The sequence below is a fragment of the Eschscholzia californica genome, unplaced genomic scaffold (genome assembly GCF_041429995.1).
Source record: "Eschscholzia californica isolate CP2 unplaced genomic scaffold, dmEscCali1.0.p SCAF_6, whole genome shotgun sequence".
Taxonomy (NCBI): domain Eukaryota; kingdom Viridiplantae; phylum Streptophyta; class Magnoliopsida; order Ranunculales; family Papaveraceae; genus Eschscholzia; species Eschscholzia californica.
In genome coordinates, this window is record NW_028238483.1 from 22459830 (window position 1) to 22479889 (window position 20060).

The 20060-nt window shown below is 35.6% G+C and overlaps 2 protein-coding genes across 2 annotated transcripts; both read right to left on the bottom strand.

Annotated features, from left to right (window-relative positions):
* Positions 1-422: 422 nt before the first annotated feature.
* Positions 423-7367, bottom strand: LOC147532516 (QWRF motif-containing protein 2-like). Its single transcript, XM_086646828.1, has 6 exons — positions 5440-7367; positions 2796-2915; positions 2042-2158; positions 1841-1930; positions 961-1068; positions 423-865 (listed from the first exon to the last, which is right to left on the bottom strand). Exons 1-6 carry the CDS (start codon positions 6955-6957, stop codon positions 788-790), a joined length of 2031 nt encoding a protein of 676 aa, XP_086502954.1. The 5' UTR covers positions 6958-7367; the 3' UTR covers positions 423-787.
* A 10193-nt stretch (positions 7368-17560) lies between these two features.
* LOC147532517 (Ribosomal L18p/L5e family protein) lies at positions 17561-18867 on the bottom strand. The gene is made up of 2 exons (XM_086649068.1): positions 18727-18867; positions 17561-18255 (listed from the first exon to the last, which is right to left on the bottom strand). Exon 2 carries the CDS (start codon positions 18160-18162, stop codon positions 17788-17790), a length of 375 nt encoding a protein of 124 aa, XP_086505194.1. The 5' UTR covers positions 18163-18255; positions 18727-18867; the 3' UTR covers positions 17561-17787.
* Positions 18868-20060: the final 1193 nt, after the last annotated feature.

Sequence of the window (20060 nt, forward strand, 5' to 3'; positions counted from 1 at the left end):
AATTGGTATTGAGACCTTTGAGACCTTATCGCGGTTCCTATTCCGTTAATACCCGCTGGATACAAAATCCTCATCTTTACCGCCACTATCCTTACCACACATAATTGTATATGCAGACACCTTCAAGGGTTCTCTTTATTAAGTCAAAAGAGATGTATGTGCATCTAACAAAAATGTGTAAACATATCAAAATTTCCATACCATAATGTAGAAAGTTTATAGGCACCCAGTTTTTCTGGGGTGCCTATAGGACTTGACTCAAAAAAGGAAATCTCACAACTATCCAAAATTATATAACTAATAGAGAATTAGAGATCAAGAAAACTAGATGTATTGCAACAAAAAAAAAACTAGATGTAACCGGTGCCCATAAGAACACGAATTGTTCTGTCGAACGCATTACACTGAAGAACGAACAGTTATTGAGGTCAAGAAGGAAATCTTAATGAGAAAATTTGAAAAAATTGGAAACATCATATATAGTTATATATACACTCCATGAGTCCCTTCACTTTCATCTATAAACCCAAGTAGTTGGACAACAGTAAAAAAAAACCTGAAATCACTAAACACCTCTTTTTCTAACCTGTGCACACAAGATACATGAATAGAATTGAACTCTGTTACTCTCTCCACGGTTTCGAAGAGGCCCAGCCATCGATCAGATGCAGATTTAACCAACCATTGAGTTACTATGTTATTAAATCCGATAGCGAATTCCCGGATGACAAAAGAAGGTTTTGATGTGATGTTAGAATTTAGAATCGGTAACCGATTTAAATCAATACTATATCGGGGTTGTCAGACTTGTTGATGATAGGCGTTTTAGTTGTATTAGGTGTGTTCTCAAGCTTGAATCCTTCACCTGTTTTTTATTTTATTTTAGGGTAAAACACTGGTTAAGAGTAAGAGAGTGGAAAAGGTTATAAAAAAGGAAATGAAGTAGGGAAGTAGAATTACCTGCATGGCTGCTACTGTAGATAAGAGATCTTTGCATTGGTCAAGTAACCGACGCTCTTGCGTAGTCACATTGGCGAGTTCACCGACTAAGGAGTTCACTTCTTCCACCTGATATGATAAGCATTAACATGTAAGTTTAGTGTAAATGAGTTCAAGGACTTAGCTAAAGGTTTGAATGTGACAAGTGAGTCTTTCACTAAATGGACTCAGTTTTTGAACCTTGGGTAGTGTCCACTTTTTTCCTCCAAGTCAGCTATGAGATCTGTCTCGAGATCTGAATTAACCCGAGTTAGATTTGAGTAAATTTATTTTAGTTTACTTGTCTAGATGGCTGATTTGGGTTGATTTTGAGTCCATTTTATTCAAATGATTCAGATTTAGACGAGCCAAAGTAAATAATGAGAATAACAAACCCCCCCCCCCTTGGTAACATAGTAAATCAAATTCTCAAGTTATTTCAGCAGTAGCCAGTAAGAAATCACATGATATCTAGTATCGGCAAGAGATTCTATACCAGTCACTAGCGTACATAAATACACGCAGAACCCATTTTGTGAACGTCTTAAAATGGTAATTTCATCGAATCTTCATGAAGGTCAAGTTTGGCTTCTCAACTACGGGAAGCACTTTGAAACTGAAGTCTAATGGTGATTGAAGTTTTCGTTCTTTATTTTGTCTCAATGGGCCAAACTGTTTTTTTTTTTGTACGTTTTGGTGACCCTTGACACCACCTAAAAGAGTGACAAGGCCGCAATACACAATTTCTGGAGTAAAAGATTGTCGTTTTCTAACATATGTTTCAAAGGGAAGAAGTGCTACAAGCGAGTGAGTAAAAGCATAAATGGAGGTTTTAAACACAATAATGAGGCAGTTAATTCACCTTTGATAGTAAATAACAAATTGAGGATGCCATAGCTTGCATCACATCCACAGCTGAACCAACGGCATCCTTCACATTTTGGATATCAGCCTGTTTGTAAGGAATAGTTAAGAGATTTCCATTATTACCAGTTCCATTAATGTACTAATAATTTCATTGATTATGGATTCCAATCTCAGTTACAATTCATAAGTCTCATACCCTTGCTCCACCAACAACTGGAAGGCGAAGAGTGCTAGCTTTTAGGGCTTCAATGGCACCGGATAATGAACTTGCATGGTCTCTATCCAAAAGAGCCCATTCCTCCAAATAGCTCATCTGTATTGATGAATAACAATTAACTTCAAATTTAGATACTTATGAGATTAACAAAGTGAGGCTACCAAATCAAGTTCTGAAAATCCATTTTATGCACAAACACGTGGCAGGAAAATAAATACATACAGCATAAAATTTTGGATTCTTTCACTGTAGTTTCATTTTGCTATACAGTTGTACAGTACAATTCAGGGTATTTTTTGAATCCTCCGCATCAAAGCCTTTTTATTAGTTACGTTGAGTTCCATGAGACTAACATTTCCAAATTAAGACGAATTTTACTTCAATATCAATGTTCTTTTGGGAGGAAAACTTGTTACACAAGCCACGTTGTTACCAATTGCTAGATCAGTCATGTTCGATTCATGATGAAGTCTGAAGCCAGCGTTCGGCAAACAATAACACATTTAATAGCTTCGACCATAAAGCAAGCTCAATGCAAATAACAAACATGATCAAGTAGAGGTGTATCGGATATTTTTATTTTATTGTGGAGCTTCAATTTTAAATCTATTTGGAACTATTTTTTTGGTATTGTTTCTACACTTTTTATACGAATATGATTAGGAAAGAAAACAAGTGGGAACCTAAGTAGAAGAAGATAGGAAGATATGCACAGATATTCTGCGAGCAATACCTGTCCCTTAAGGATAGATGTTAGCTTCAAATTCTGTCTTCGCAATTGTAGCTTGATTCTTTTAACTGTGACAGAATCACGCAACTCTGACATAGTTACCCACGCATTATAAATATTTTTCTGGCACAGTAAATAAGAGAAATCTATTAGATAGGTAAATTTGCTGAAGTCATAAATCTAGATGAGTATATAAGATATAGCCGTGCAACAATGACAAATGAACATGTTGGTGTGGTTTCAGCTGGGTGAATTGGAATTTTGCCATAACAGATATCAGGTGGTACACATACATATCTTCCTTCAATTAGTATGTACTTAATCGTAATTACGAGCAAGCCATTAATTTGGAATCTCGCAATATGTTATAAGTTATGACATGACATATACAACATAATCGAACATTATTATGTGAGTTATAATAAGAGATTGTTGATGGAATGGAAGAACGCAGAAGTCAGTAATAGTATACATAGGCCGGTTTCGGAAGTAAAAGTGGCAGTTCCATTGTGTAATAAAAACTAAGAACTAACAGGAGTAAGAATTTTTCAATAAATAACCTAATAAGTCTGATGACTATAAGATCTTTGTGTAGATTCACTATGTTTCTTATTGGGTCAGTAGATGAATGTTTGTTGGTGACTTCGGTTACACGCTAATGGGTGTCATCCACCCCGGCACCAGCCTCATTGACTATTCCACAGTTTGCCGATTCAGCTGCTCGCTGCTTGATCTCCTGCAAGAAAAACTCTGCCCTTTCTCATTAACTAAATAACTGTTTCTAGAGGGCAATCAAACTTTTGGCTGTGGGTTTGAATCTATTTATTCAGCAGCTGATTGCATCTTCTCGGCCACGATGACTGCAAAAATCTTGGGATTTTGAAGAGCTAACTGGCTCTTTAGGCAATATAGGGTATTGTGACGGCGCGGTGAGAACACAATTTACTGAAATCAAACCAAAATTTATTAACTCTTTAGTTACTTAAAAATCTTGAATTCTAAAGAGCTAACTGGTTCTAAAGGCAATATAGGGCAATTATGTGACGGAGCGGTGAGAACACAATCGACTGAAATCAAACCAAAAGAAATAATTCTTTAGTTACTAAAAAATCTTGGATTCTGAAGAGCTAACTGGCTCTAAAGGAAATATAGGGTAATTTTGTGACAGTGCGGTGAGAACACAATCAACTGAACTCAAAACAAAAGAAATTAATTCTTTAGTTATTCACGTATCTTTCCTTCATGGATAGTACATAAACTTGAGCTTGAGTTTGGGAATAGTCAAGCTTATCCTTTTTGAGACTGGGCCTAGTATAGAGAGTCAACTCATCAGTTTTCCAATAATTCAATCATGGTTGCATCCAATGGAACTAACATTAAACCATCTGACACGCCTCAAACCAAAAACGATAACGAGATGGGCAGTGGAAACGTGGATCCTGTTTCACCATCCATTTAGATCGTCTACTTCATACTACTGAATCTTTTACCACTTTCCTCTTCTAATGAACTTTCCTTCCACAATTTAAGGAAAATTATCAATCTTTTCTCGTGCATGACGGATTTAACTCAAAGACTTCCCTAGTTGCATCCACTTTAAGTTTCCATGCATTGCATTCCAATCTTTCTCCAAAAGCATATCAACTTTTACTTAATCAAGGATTCTACTCCACCACTCCCGTACGTTCTCAAACAAGACCACCATTCATTAAAATCAAGGTACTTTCTACTTTAGTCACCAAAAACAATAGTAGTGGAAATTTTTCAATGGAAAATTCTGAAACCACATAGAGGAAGTCACCTTTTCTTGCTCAAGGATTCAATTCTATTACTTCAGTACAGTTATCTTCATAAATAACCCCTTAATTATGAATATCGAAGTACTAGTTTGTTAACTGAGAGTCATACTAGTGGGAAATTGCCAAGGGAAAACTCTGAAACTGCACAGACATCATGACTTAATACATTTATGGGAGATGTTGCGCTACTTTTTATAATTTCATATTACCTATATTCAGATCTCAAATTCAATAAGCTAATAACTGTGAAGCCTATATCAGGATACAGCACAACATAAAATCTTTCCTGCAACCTAAAGACAATCTTCAGAAAAGCTACTGTATCACTCCTTTAAAGTAAGTCAGCACTCTTAGCAAGTTAGCATTCTTATCGAGTCACAAGGTCACTGCCACTTTCTTACTTCCTATACCTTATATACGAGTTGCAGAAAAATGGTGGCGTTCCTACTCATAGTTTATCTACACTAGGTATAGGAAGATAAAAAATCCTCATTCCTAAAGTCCCTGAACCCACATTTTTAAATGTGAATTGTCCACACTAAGTTCCGCAATACAAACTACTACTAATTAATTCATGCTTGATTCCTTTGATTATGATTCGAAATTAGTGACACTACTCGACAAGACACTGAACGTGTATATTAACAATATATTGCTCGAATTACCTAATAAAGCATATGACATATTGACATCTGCAAATGATATAATTTGCAGGCAAACCACCATGGAGTTCTATGCTGATGGAGCGAGCATTTGGGATTTACAATAAGGTGACATAAGTGAGATTATTGCATGAACTACTAAAAGAATTATTTCATAGCTTCTATACTAAAATTGCTAGAGCATACCTCGGCTGTGATTCTCTGCATTTGTAAGGAATAATCAGTTCTTGCGTTTACAAATCGCCATTGCAAGTTTCTATTATATAAAAGTCTCAACAGGTGGGCATCAACAACTCTTGTCTCTCCCATCTTCCCTCTCCTAACATCAGCAGCAAAACTAAGAATGGAAGGTGTATTGATTGATTGATTACTCATAATACTCCCTCCAACTGCATTTCTCGTACGTGCAGGACTAAGCATTCCCCTTGATGGGGAGGATGCCGATGGAGTCATAATCTTACTAGGAGAAGCAGGCCGAAGAGGACCTCGTAACGGTGATGATAATGCTCTATTTGACAGTGCTCTTGGGGATGAAATAATAGGAGTCGTCTCCGATAAAGATTTTCGAGCTGGAATAAGCTTTGGCTGTGGTGTTCCCCTTGAAGCAGTAGATGAAAATGGAGTTCCCGGGTCTTGTAATCGACGCAATCTACTATTAGTTTCTTGCCAAAACCTAGCTGGTACACTAATTCCACGAGATAAACGAGACCCTTTAACAATCCCACCACATTCTTGTGTCCCTGAATTACTACCAGAAGAAACACTATCAGAATCAGAAGCAACCAGATCAGACCTACCAATAGAACCATTAGCTGAATTTCTTGAATCATCAATAGCAACTTGAACTGATGATTTTAATAATTCAGCATTGCTTGAATTTGAATGTAATCTAGCATCAAAAGAAGAAGCCCTTCTACTATTATCAATCATCAAAGACTGATTCAACAACCCTTTAATCGAAGTTCCAGATCCGAAGATTTTCTTCTTGTTCTCACCAGTAAAATCCACACTTCTAGTTAAAGGATTTACTTGCTGCCGACTTCTAGCAGCTGGCCATCGATGTTGATGATCACTACTAGGTTTAGAGTTTTCCATCTGATCTTTCTCAACCCCAATTTTCTGTCTAATCGGCGTTGTTGTTCGTCTCTCCGGTGTCGATTTCCTCAAATTCGGTGACGGAGTTGGTTTCGTTTTACTAATCGGAAGGGAAAACGATTCTCCTTGAAACGAGACTGATAAACTCCTTGTTGAAGTAAACAAAATTTTGGAAGCATTACTGGTGTTATTATTAGGTCTTGAATCAGGAAGAGGCGTAGTCGGTCGAGGAGTACCAATTCTTCTTCTCTCAACAGATTGAGACCTTTTTAGAACCGGTAATGGCGTCGCTGTTGTTGTTTTACTAGTAGTAATAGATGAATTTAACGGAGACGGAGATGGAGATGGAGATGGATACCTTCTCGATGATGAAGAAGAAGAAGAAGATGACATATACCTAGAATTGATTTCTTTAGATTTAGGTCTTCTTGAAGTAGTAATTCCATTGTCTCTTTCTGAAGGTAAAAGAGGAGGTCTAGATGGATTTTGATGTCGATTTGATGTTGTTGTTTCATCTTGTGAAGAGGTTTTGAGATTTGCTGAAATTGCAGCCACCATTATCAAAACAGAAGAACTATTTCTTCTCTCTCTCTCTAAATTTCCCCTCATCTTTCTTTCTCCATTTTCACTAAAACCTAGTAGGAGTACTAATTAATCACGAAATTTACAGAACCCTACCAACATTTATAAGAAGAAAATCTCGTTCTAGGTTTTTGGATTTGGTGATTTAATAATGAAGAGATTTTAGATGCAAAATGTACTGAAAAAGAGAGTGAGATTCGTGATTTTAGAGAGAGAAAGAAAGAGAAGGCAGTTGAGAGATTGATGAAACCGGAAAGGAAGCAAAATAAAAGCGATAGTTAGGCACATAAATGAGGGAAAATTAAAATTAGTGGTATATTAAGGGAAAATTTTAGAGAGAGAGAAAGAAAGTGTTTTAGAGAGAGAGAGAGTGAGGGTTTGTGAACGTTGGAAAGACGTTACGCTGAGTATCAGTATTTTTTTAGAAGGGGTATATAAGGGATGTTTTTTTATTTTTTGTTAAATACTTGGTTTTATTGGATCACCAAACAGTCAGGGTCTGTTCTTTCTGATTTTAATTGATTTATTGTTTAGTTCTGAATTAATTATTATTTGAGTTTTTTTTTAATAAATTAATCGATTTATTAACAATTTAAAGAAAAAACATTTGGAAAACAAGTGATTCAACAAAAAAAAAAAGTGAAATAGGAATAAAGGGAAATTTTAAGAAACCAAAGTATAAAACATAGAAAGTAAAGTGTTAAGATTATCCTAACTAATCTAAATTCTCTCGAAAAAAAAAAGAACTGATCTTTAGTTGAAGAGGATGATTAAAATATTGTTTAGTTCGTTCTTTAAATTTTTTAGTCAGCTAATGGAATAATGGTTATGTTAGAAAAAACTAAGTTAAAAATTATAACATATTTGGAAGATAAAGTAGGGAGAGTATGATGGGCTCTTAACCTATTAATTTTGTATTGGCCAATATATTTAATACGAGAATGTGGCCTATCAACCTGTATAGCCTGATAATAGTTGAGATTCTCTCAAGTTTGGATTTGCAAAATTCTCTATAAATTAGGTAATTAGAAGATAACACTTTTCTAAAGATAAATGAATGTCATTATTGTTGATTTTAGGTCTCCAATACACAAAAAAAGTAGAATAATTAAAACAAACAAATTGTACACATTTTCCCAATAGTACTAAAATAAACTAATTGACACAAATGCTTTCCAAATCCACACCCTTAATTGTTTTAGCAAAATAACTATCAATTATTTTCAAGGTTACAATTGCACATGGAGATTTTTTTTATAAATGAAACAAAATTAGAAAAAAAAATGGAATGATTGAAAATGCATTAATATTTAGAACATATTTCATTTTTGGATTTAAGGAAGTATAAGTAGTAAAGTAATTATCATAAAGCTTCTGAATTAAGTCTACTCTTACAAACTTTTCACTTAAGCTTAATTAAATTGGCAACTCACAAAAACATAATTGAGAAAATTAGGATTTATTGACTTTTATAATTTTTTCAATATCGATTTGACAAATAATTAAAAACCCATTATTAGATATATTGAACTAATTTGCTTAAAAGTTAATCAATCAAATTATCAAAAGTAAACATAATGCCTTTCCTTTGGGTGCTTATGAACTTTATTTCTTTCAAGTCATTTTTAAGTTACATTAGCAAACTTTTGTTTTCACAAGCATGAATCCTCAATCATGAATATTATTTTTTGATGAAGCTCAATCATGAATTAAGTTATGAAAAATGAGGGTAAGAAATAATGAATTTAGCTAATACAAATTACTATTCATTGATTAAGATAAAAGTCATTTAGTAAATAAGTTTAGGGTGGTCAACAGTTGGTAGCCCAAGTGGTTTCAAGGTGTTGACATAAACTCCAGAAACTCCTGGAGGTCCCAGGTTCGAATTCCAGAAAAGGTGGAATCTTTGGTTATTTGAATTGGGATTATTAGAGTATAGATAATATAGTGTAGTTGGACTTTAGTGGGCTATAGGTTGGTTATGTTAGAGTTTTAGTGGGCTATAGACCAGGTCATGTTAGAGTTTGAGTGGGCGGGTAGCAAGCTTATCACATCTTTGATGTATTCAATGCCAATTATAACGACAATGTAATCGGTTCTTAAAAAAAACGTTTAGTCATAACACTATAACTATAGCATGCTCATCTTTTTTTTTTTTTTTGAAAGAGATAGCATGCTCATCTTTTCTCTTTTTAGTTGAAGTATGCTCATCTTTTCCTTTTTTTTTTTTGAGAATTCGACAACAATCTACGTTCGTCGTTACAAGGTATTGATGCATCAGATATAATAAGCACGATAACCACCTAATTTAAACCGAGAATGAAACAGACCTAAAGCCCGACAACAAAGTATGCTCATCTTAATATAAGAACTTAATTGTTGCATAGTCGCCTGGTTTGTTATGTGTCATGTAAAACAACTCTGAAATTTGTTTCAAGCGTGCCGGCTTTTTTTTTTGTAGAATGTGTAATGTTTTCTTAGTCCTGCTAGTCCCATTCTTAAACAAGTAGCATAATATATGCACAAAATGCTGCCAAATAAACTTTTATTTTAGAAACAGTAAGATTTGAACTATGTTTTACTCTGGACGCCACCTATTAATATTAATAGATAACTTTTATTAACTTGTCAAAAGGTAGTCTAAACACCACCACAGAAGTGGGAAGATGCCCTAATGTCAGAGATAACACATCTTGTTGTATGGACTATGGGGGATGATAGAGGATTCAAAAATATGTGGTTGCGTGTCATTTGTGTTCTAATTAAACTTAATTAAATTGATGATAGTTAGGGGAGAACATTTATGTCATCCCAAACCTTAGCAATTATCGATATTATCTCGTTTTTTGTACCCCCAATCCAAACTCGTAGAGTTTTTGCCAAGAATAACACTCTGTATCTTGTGGGTTGGGTCTGGGGTGCCAAAAGCGGGGTGCGATAACTGCTAAGGCTTGGCCGCTTGGAGTGCCACAAATAGCATCAAAGTCAAAGACGGCTCTTCACTGAGGATGGTAAATTGTGATAGTCCCACATCGCTCCCCGAAGTCTTTAAGGTGGACTCGTGCATCCTTTCCCAAGAACAAAATCCGCACATAAGGCTTGGGACGTCACGACATCCTACTAAATGTACTTGTAAGTTGAATCGAACCCAAAAAAAAAGACTGAAGCGAAAAACAAATAGTAAAGGGAATATAATGATGGTGTACAATCACTTCAAATGGAAGGAAGAATCATATTACTATAGAGAGAGGAAGTTAAAACAAAAGAACCTTAAAATATATAATTATCGTGAGGGAAGGCATGATGAGTGAGTAAGCAGTTGTGAGAGTAGACAATATTGATTAGAGCTATAATATAACTAGTCTTACTTCACTCTCTCTAGTATGCCTCTCACCTTGCTTTCATCCCGGTTTTGCTGCCCTACGCCTAGCTACCAAGTTAGGGGGAGGGGTTTCCATAATCTCCCTAATTTTTTTTTTTTTTTTTTTTTTTTTTTTTTTTTTTTTTTTTTTTTTTGTTGAGGGATAATCTCCCTAATTTTGAATAATAAAATAACATCTATTTCTTTTTAGTCGATTCTCCCTCATCATGACAATACATTCTGTTATGCTATATGTCTGAAATCAAATTGTTATCGTAACTCTTTTTTACAATTTGTTTTCTTTTAACAATTTTGATGAGATCTTATCTATTCATCGAGACAGTCTACAAATAGGACTAGACTAGGTTTTCTGGAGCTTACGCACATTTTGTTATAATGTTATGGAAGTTACTTGACTAGTTTTCCTAGAACTAAGATGACCTTGAATAGGGATTACTTTGTCTTGTAAATCATCGTAACAAAAAATTATTTACTCATAAGATAATTTACTTATAGTTATTTGGACGCATGAGATAAACCAGAAAAAATAACTTGTTTATAAGAAATCACATCAATAACTAGGTAGAGAAGGAGTTCATTTGGATGCAACCCTAACTTGAAATCAATTCAAGTACTCCTAAAAAAAACTAAACACTCTGATACTTTACAGATGTATCAAAACTTGATGATGTTTAATTTGATGACTTAAAAGAATTGAGTCCAGCCTTCACCTTATCCCCCACAAAGTCACTTTTATAAAGCTTTTTATTATTTTTTTTTGTTGAAAATATAAAGCTTTTTATTAGTTTAATAGTTTTGTTTCACTTTCGAATCAGTTAAGCAAGTCCCACCTTTTCTTTTCAACAGTCCTTCAATTTTAAACAACTATTAGTAGTTCCTCCTCAATTGATATTGATATCTTCAACAAAAAAATTGATATATCATTTAACCACTCCCCTTATTGTTATTTTACAAAATAAGTACATTTTTTTTTTGTGATTGTTCCAACTACGGTCTACGGGTTAATCTAGTTTACAATACAATTGTTTCAAAAAAAAAAAAAAAAAAAAGTTTACAGTACAATTAAGGAAAAAGAAAGATTAGTCACTGATATTTGCTACCATAATATTTTTAGCATCAAATTTGTTAAATAAATCCAACATATTAGTCGGATCCTTATGAAAAAAATAAAATAAAATATCTTTTCATTTGCCCCCTTGTACTCAACAATTTCTAATTCGCGTGTATTATGTACTTTTTCTAAAGCAAGGTCTATTATATACTTCGATAACGCATTTTTGTTATAAAAATAATGGTCATCTTCCATAGGGTTTGTATGGCAAGAAATGTAAGTGAACCCCTTTGAAAACACATGGAAATATGGTAAAATACTCATATAGTCATATTAGTAGTAGGAGATTTTCACAAGTTATGGTACTTAAAAGTCACTCTATATTATATTTATTAGTCTTAAAGTAACACCCTCATTAAGTAAGTAATGTTTATCAATATAAGCTTGTGATTTTCACCCATAGAAAGTGATGATAAAGAAATTTTTGGAATGAGAATGATCTATCATTTTCTTTCCTTTTTTCTAAGAAAAATTTCACTTCTTCTTTCCTATATTATAAAGTTTTTCTTTTTGGCATATGTCTTATATGATGTTTCTTCTTGCTTCTTCTTTCTACATCAATCCAATAAGTTCACCTATTAGACTCCATAGATTCATTATCTACTATTTTTTCTCTATTTCATATGTTACTTACTCCACTTAACAAGTATAGAGAGAGACCCTGATCTTTGTGGGTTTGGAATGGATGATGTAGAAAAGTTACTAGAATGGAGTAGGTTATGAATCTTATGATAATAACTTGGAAATAAAGAAATCCTGTTATGGTGGGTTTAACTAGGGTTAAGTGGAGAGGGATGTTTTTGTTGGTTATTTTAGTTACTTCTCTTGGTTCAAGTTAAGGTCTATTTTGAGATTAGCTCCAAAGTCATTAAACGAAGTAATTGGTGGTTAAGTGTTGGTGTAATGGCAACTAATTAACTAACAATCAGTTCAAATGTGAATATTCGATTGACATGGACTAGGGTGTGTTTGGCTGCAAGGAAGGAAGAGCTATCCAATATTAACATTTAGGTTTTAAGATTGGGTCAACTCAACTTTGATTGGTCCAGAAGTCTACAATCAACTGTCAAGCAAATCGAACCTGTGACCTGCGAGTTTTTAGATAAATGCACAATCAACTGTCAAGCAATTGTTAGCACTTGACCAGAGTTGGAGACAAATTCAGTAGACGCCTCTTTTCTTGCTAAAGGTCTCTTGTGATGGGTTCACGCATAAAAGGCTTGCCTTTACCAAAATACAAATTTTGTAAGCGCCAATTCTTCTTTTTTTTGTTAAACCCAACCACAACATCACTTGAGTCAGGACACACGATGTTGTGGAGAAATAATCACATCCTCAATATCAAGAATCATATCCTCAACGGATTATGATTTCAGAGGGGAATCATCAACCCCAAGGGATGGGTTAATTTGCAATTTCATTTACCTTGAAATCCTTAATAAAAGAGACTACAAGCAATATCAATTTCTACCGAATCCTATTATTGACTAATCCAAAGAATAGGATATTGTAGTTGCCCTCCTCAATCACATTGAAAGAATGATATCCTTGCGATCACTTTCTTTTTTCGTACGCCGAATATGGCCATAAGGTTGTGTTTGATAGCAGGGAAGAAGTGTGTTTATTTCCAAGAGTTGGCGAAATTAACTCATATCTTTAGTGTTCAGTATTCACCTATTCCCACCAAAAAGAAGGTTATCCAACACAACCTTACTGGAAATTCTATAAGCCGCCATTGCCATGGCTATACCATATAAGCACCACTAGCAACCTCAGTCGAAAAGGTTGGACTTCACATGTCTATAGGCACCACTAGACTCGAACAAACTTGTTATCATAAAGATCGAAGACATGAATATTCTAACAGAAACTAGAAAGAGTACATCTTTTTCTCGAAAGAAAAAATATTCTAACATATTAGACAAACTAAGTCATTCTATTATTTATTTTCTAGCTTAATATATAACAACAAAGAACTCATTGATGTTAAGATTGAACTCACAGTTTTTTTTTTTCTCGTGCCCTACTTTAAGGAGAAGAACCTTGCTTAGGACGACTTGGAGGAGTTGGAGGCGTTGGCTTGGGAATATACGGCATAAATGGAGATCCGTGTTCAATTGGTCCAGCGTGTATTTTAGCTTTTGAGCTTGGAGTTGGATCGAAGCGAGGGTAATCCTCCATATTTAAACTGTTTGCATTTTCTCTCTGCTTCCTATTAGTGCTCATTGTCTCTTCATAGCTTTTCATTGTTTCCTGTAAAAAGGTCCGACAATATAAAAGAGGCCTAAAGCCCGACAAATTTATTACAAATATTTACTTTATATATTGTCTAAATTAGATGGGACAAATCTTGATGGCAAACTGCTTCCACCGAGATTCGATCCCACGACCTCATGGGCTTAAGCGGGGCATCCAACCATTAAACAAAGGGGGGTGGACACCACATAATGTTATCGCCATAGTTTAACTCATAAGTTTCAGAAGCATAACTTTTACCTTCATTTTCCTGTTATGTGGCACGATCTTTGAGAAATCAATATCAGTTCGATGAAAGACTATATCTGCATTAAATCTTCGATGTTGAGATTGAGCACATAGGTAGCTAAAATAATGAAGACGGTATGACTTCTAAACCTCAAACATTTGTGTCTCTTCATTGTGGAAAGTAGAGTTCAATCTTACTATTTCAAAAGAGAATTCTCTTTGGAAAAATATGTATTATTTGAAACAAAATGATTAGAAACTAGTTTGTGTATATATATGATCACTTATCCCTTTGAACCCAAAATCAAATAATTTATGGACAAAAATCAATTTCTACCAGTCCTATTCTAACCAAATCAAACTATAAAGTAAGGTAATGGAGTTACTAAAAATTACATTATGAGATCGATATTCGGGTTTATTGCATTCCTTTCCAAGACACCAAACATTGGCCAAGGGCGGCGCCACATATGGACCATCCTGGCTCATTCCCGGGATGGAATTTAGGATATGTTTCTTCTAGGTATAGTATTTGAACCAAACAATGTGCAGCCGAGATGGTAACTATCCACTTATGGCCATTCTATCCCGGGATCGAATTCTATCGTTCTTTTTTTGGCCCATCAATTGTTTAGTTGATTCAAGTATGACTCCTTTTTGTTAGGTTTCATAAATCTATGTTAGAGTGCCGAAATTATCTATCACAATCATTAGTTCTTTGGATGATATAAAGTCTTAATAGTTAGGGAGGTAAAGGTCAACTGAGACACCCATTCTTCAATGATTTCTATTCAATTCTTTGATCACTAGAAATGGTAATAACTATTGAGAAAGAGAAATTATAAGAAATTGAAGAGAGACAATTTACAGATAGAAAAACCTAACCCCAAAATACTCAAACATCACTAACAATCAAAGGAAACAACATAATCTGAACAATCAAAGCAACCAAAAATCAGAATATAAACAAAAGAAAAGAAGAATTACCAGGAAAAGACAAGCTTGTGTTGTTATATTTGCTGCTACTTTTGAATGAAAGGAACAAAAATGTTGTTCCTACCAACAAGAACATAACCCACACACCAAAAAACCTCATCTTGTTTAATGTCAAGCAACAATTTCCCCCCAAAAGTACTGAAAACCAAGAAAAAGATTCAACCTGATGTTGTTAGCTTTCTCTTTTAGGTTTTTTCCCAAAACCCTTTATGTAGATGAAGGTGCTCAACCCATCTTGAAAGAAAGAAGAAAAATAAAACAAGATTGGGACCTCTTGTTTTTTACTCCTTCATATGGAATATATACAGTGACTAGTGGCAAATCAATGGAAATGAACAGAGTTTCAGGCTCATTTCCTACCCATATCAGATGATAATCAGAATAGTTGCATGTTGTGGGTCCTCTCTCTCTCTCTCTCTCTCTCTCTCTGTCTTTAAAACTTTCTTTCTCTCTCCTCTTTAATTCCATATTTAATGGAGGAGGGATGTATTGAGTTGCAGAGACCAGGGGTTGTGAAGAGAATTGAATGCTGGGTTTGTAGGTAAACGGGCCTCTTCAATAACTGCATTTTGGTAGATGATAAACACGTCACTTTTTAATGGAAACAGTTGAGCTTTTTAAGTGATGAGTTTTGACCATTTTGGTGTTCAAGGCCCTACTAATCTCCTCACTACAAGACACGCATGGCAAAGATTATATGGGACTGCATTTTAGCTGTCCGATGTTTTGAGGAGCTTCATCCAAAAATTGAATACTAGTAATATGCAACTCTTCAGTTCCACTTAGTATTAGGTTCGACCCTTAAAATCTAAGGACAGCCCGGACGGCGTGGCGAAGAGGACAGCCCGGACGGCGACGCTAAGAGGACAGCCTGGACGGCGTCGCGAGGAGCGCAGCGGGACACCGTGGCGAAGAGGGCAGCCCGGACAACGTGACAAAAAGGGCAGGCTGGACGGCGTGGCAATAGGGTACCCTAAACAACATGGCCAAAGACCTGATAAATAGAGTGGCGTACAAGTAAAGAGTGGCCGAAGGTGGGGCAAAAGCCAAAAAAGCTCCAACTTGGCGGATGGTCGTGCAAAAGCCAAAAAAAGCTTGAGCTTGGCCGAAGGCCGTGCAAAAGGCGTGGCCAATAGCAACCCCAAAAGCGTGATTGAAGGCAGCAACAAAAGCGTGGCTGACCACAGCAACAGATCTGTGGCTAAAGGGCCCCAAAAGAAGTCCCCTTTAAGTGGCTTTTACTGTTTCACCAAGAATCTTTCCAAAAGCATCACAAAATGCCTCAGGGAGCACCAAAATTCCTCAGAAGCGATGATGAGTTATCTTCTTAAAAGAACGTAACAAAACCAAATTCAATCCAAATGCTCATCTAACAAAACAAGAAGACTAAAAGACTAACTATAAGAAAGAAAATAAAAAGAAGCAATGTGTACAATAGTATCAAAAAACAGGAGAAAGAACTGCTAATTGACGAATAGATTACAACTACGAATAATTTGGAAAAGAAAATCTTTGAGCACTAAATGACTTACTCCTATAATACACACTTCTTCATAAGAATATGTTGAGATACCAACCAAATAGATAAGTCAGACCAAAAGCTATCTCCTGGTCCACCACATCGAGGAAAAAGAAAACAAAGACTGGGTATAAACGTACCATTTCATTTTTCGGAGATTCATCTTCAAAACTATAGAGATAAGCTAGAGTGAGAATGATCTGTGAAGCAGATGTACAATACGATCAGCCCGTCTTCTGAAAGCAACAGATGCCCAGACAGATTGACTGGATTCCACGAGATCTCTTTTTCCTCCCACCTCAATACAGGCACACGGGCATTCTCTATAGTAACCCCATAACCTGCAAATATCCCATAGAAGAGAAGATAAATTTGATTTCTCACCGTAAGACCATTTTCTCACTCACTCTAGGTCACTTCTTCCCTCTTGCAGGTCGTTAATAGTACTTTCTCTCTGTACATAAACTGCAAGTTTGTACATGCAGAACTCATTTATGCCACTGCAGAAGTAACCTTAGCTGATATCCTCGACCAAACTTCTGTTCATCACGTACCTCGTTCATTCTTCTCCCTTAATGGAGTACTGGAGCTTCTCTTTCTCTTAAACCTTGAACTCTATGGGGTGGTACTAGAATCCTGGAGGCTGTTATGAACAAACACCATTAATATAGCATTTAAATCCTAAGTCGTAAGACCTTAATCTTGATGGACTAAATTCGGTCAGAAAACAATCAGTTTTGATGAAATTCTTTGATCAAAAGACTGATTTAGCAAGCAAGTCAACAACAATAATTAAACAACCAGTTTTCATGTAAAGATCGTTGGTTAACTATTAATAGTATCGGTGAAAACCCAAGCTACTTGAGGCAAACAGGTTGCATATCCTACAACAAGCACAAAACATGACCACATCCATATGTAAAAAAAAAATTAGAAGCTTACTGTTATTTAAATCCCAATGAAACAAAAAATGTGTAACGATCGTATATAATGATAAAGAGATACACCAAGTACAAATAAGAACTTGGATATAATAAAGAAAAAAATGCATTCACTATTACAGTAGAATAATTCATCAGCGTTAAGAATAATGGAGGTAGGATTGGAAACCGATTTTCAACGTTAGTAAGCTGTTGGATTGAACATAGAAATACGATAAATTGCAATTATTTTATATCACGTTCTCACATTCTAACAAGTAATATGAAACAAGTATAATAAATGCAAAATTGATTACTCCAAACTGAACACACAATCCTCAACTTGTTTGGAACAAGAGTAAGCATTAGAAAACCCTAAAATGACTATAAATCAAAGAACTCTTCGATCCGACTAGTATCTTCCTCAACACCCCTAGCATTTTCTTTAAGGTGACTCCAATTTTTCTACTCCAGATATAGACACCCCAGCACGTTTCACTGACCCAAAGAGGGGGATGACCATCTTCCTATGGTAGATATGCCTGGAGAGTTCTTCTGGAAGATCGATATGAACATCCAAGACACCAATCTCTTTGAGGCGAAACCCTAGTTTCTCGCCAACTCTAGACGCAACTTTAGCATCCCAAAGATTCTGAGATCGAGGGATCCTATTGAGTTTTGCCCTGTATTGGGCCATAAATTCCTGTTCAGAGGAAGAAGCCATTGCCACAATTGAATCGGTTTTAACGTTTGTCACTTGGGCCGTTACTTTTCTGCAACTCAGTATTAACCTCATAAGATGTAAGTTGCTTGTCGTCATCAGATTAGAGCTCGGCAATTGAAAAATGACAGATTTAATCCACTAGAAGACTCTGGTCATCTCAATACAGCAAGCTTGGGCTAAGTTCAATCTCTAAAACAGAGAAAAAAAAACTAAATTAAAACTAAGAAGTAGAGAATAAGAATAAAACATAAAGCAGAAGACATCAACCTTGAGGATGATGAGGGGTTTCTTTTGATGTGGAACAAAATTAGGGTTTCAAAACATAACGATAACCTAATAGTAATACCTAAAGTCGATTCAAAACCAAATATTTGAATCTAATACATAGCAAATTAAAATCCAAATATGCTATATCCATCCTAGCTTCTTCAATTCATGATTTCAATCTTCTTCTTAAACTTTTTAGTTTAGCATTTTGAACTTCATTTCTACTTCAAAATTGAGAATGACCCATTTCGCACTAATCTATTTCACCCAAAACCCATATCACAGATTAATCTAAATTTCTCGATTTTGATAAACAATCCCAAAATCAAGTTACCGATTATGAAAGAGATAAACAATGGTTTCACAAAAAGTTCTTGAAGAGAAACCACTTACCAAGCCCAAGATCCATCCAGTTCACAATTAGAGTTGTGAATTTCACACATTTGATTTCCCCAAATTTATGTAGTTGGAGAAGATGAACCCTAGCTCGCAGAGTCGCAGCCGCTTCTTAAAGATACAGAGAGAGAGTGTGTGTGTGTTTTTAGGTCGGGCGTTTTCAGTTAACTATATTTTACGTGTTCCGTACAAAATTTACAATGCTCCTCCGTATGCAGCTCGATCGCTTGCAGTTGGTTCATATTGCATCCCTCTCCATCTCTGTATTAATGGGGTGTCCATTAAGGGTGGGAATCGGGCGAGTCAGGTGACCACAGGCTTACTCTCTCATCAGGTCGGGTTGATTGGGCTCTGAATTCTGTATTCATGAAGATTATACGATGGATTTGGACGGATTATTTGAAATGTCTTAGGGTCCAAAACCCGCCCTATTCTGTCAAACATTTCGAATTTATCGAGTATCAAACAATCGGGCCTCAGATTTTTCACTATTTAAAAAGGCTTTACGCTCTAGTCAAGAGAGGCCACATCCAGACAGACATCATCTTTTTTCTTTTTTTGAATATATAATATGCACATCATAAATATAAGCTCTTATTGCTATTATGACACGCTTCAAAGTATGTAAAAAAAATGTCATAGTACAGTTGAAATACAAATATATATTAACTTACTGTAGTACATCCTTTCACCGGACCACCACTATACCTTGTTTCTTTCTTCACCACCACCATACAACTATCACATCCGCGGTCCTCCACCTCATTTATATGTATTAATATGTGTATAGCATATATTGGTCAGCGCTTTGGGGAAAGCATAATAGTTTTCGGGGTGTGAAGACTTGGTAAAAAATTGGTCAATTTTGTTTGACAATTTTATTTAGGGGGAAAGCAAAATAGTTTCTCCACCTCAGCTCTCTCTCTCTCTCCACCTCAGCTCTCTCTCTCTCTCCACCTCAGCTCTCTCTCTCCACCTCACTTCTCTCTCTCCACCTCATCTTCTCTCTCCCCACCACTTTCTCTTATCCGACAAGGTCGCCGCCCGGAAAATGATCCTGCCGGTGACCATTAAAAAAAAATCACACTCTCTCCCTCCTCTCTCTAGATTTGTTCTAGAGAGATTCTAGAGAGAGAAAGAAGAAAAAAAAACGTTTTTTTAGAGAGAGAGAGAGAGTGATTTTTTTTTTAATGGTCGCCGGCCGGAAAATTTTCCGGCCGGCGACCTTGTCGGAGAAGAGAGAGGTGAGGTGGAGAGAGAGTGAGGTGAGGTGGAGTGTTTTTTTATTCCCCTTAAAATTTATTTCTCCGGAAAATTTCTAAAATTCTACA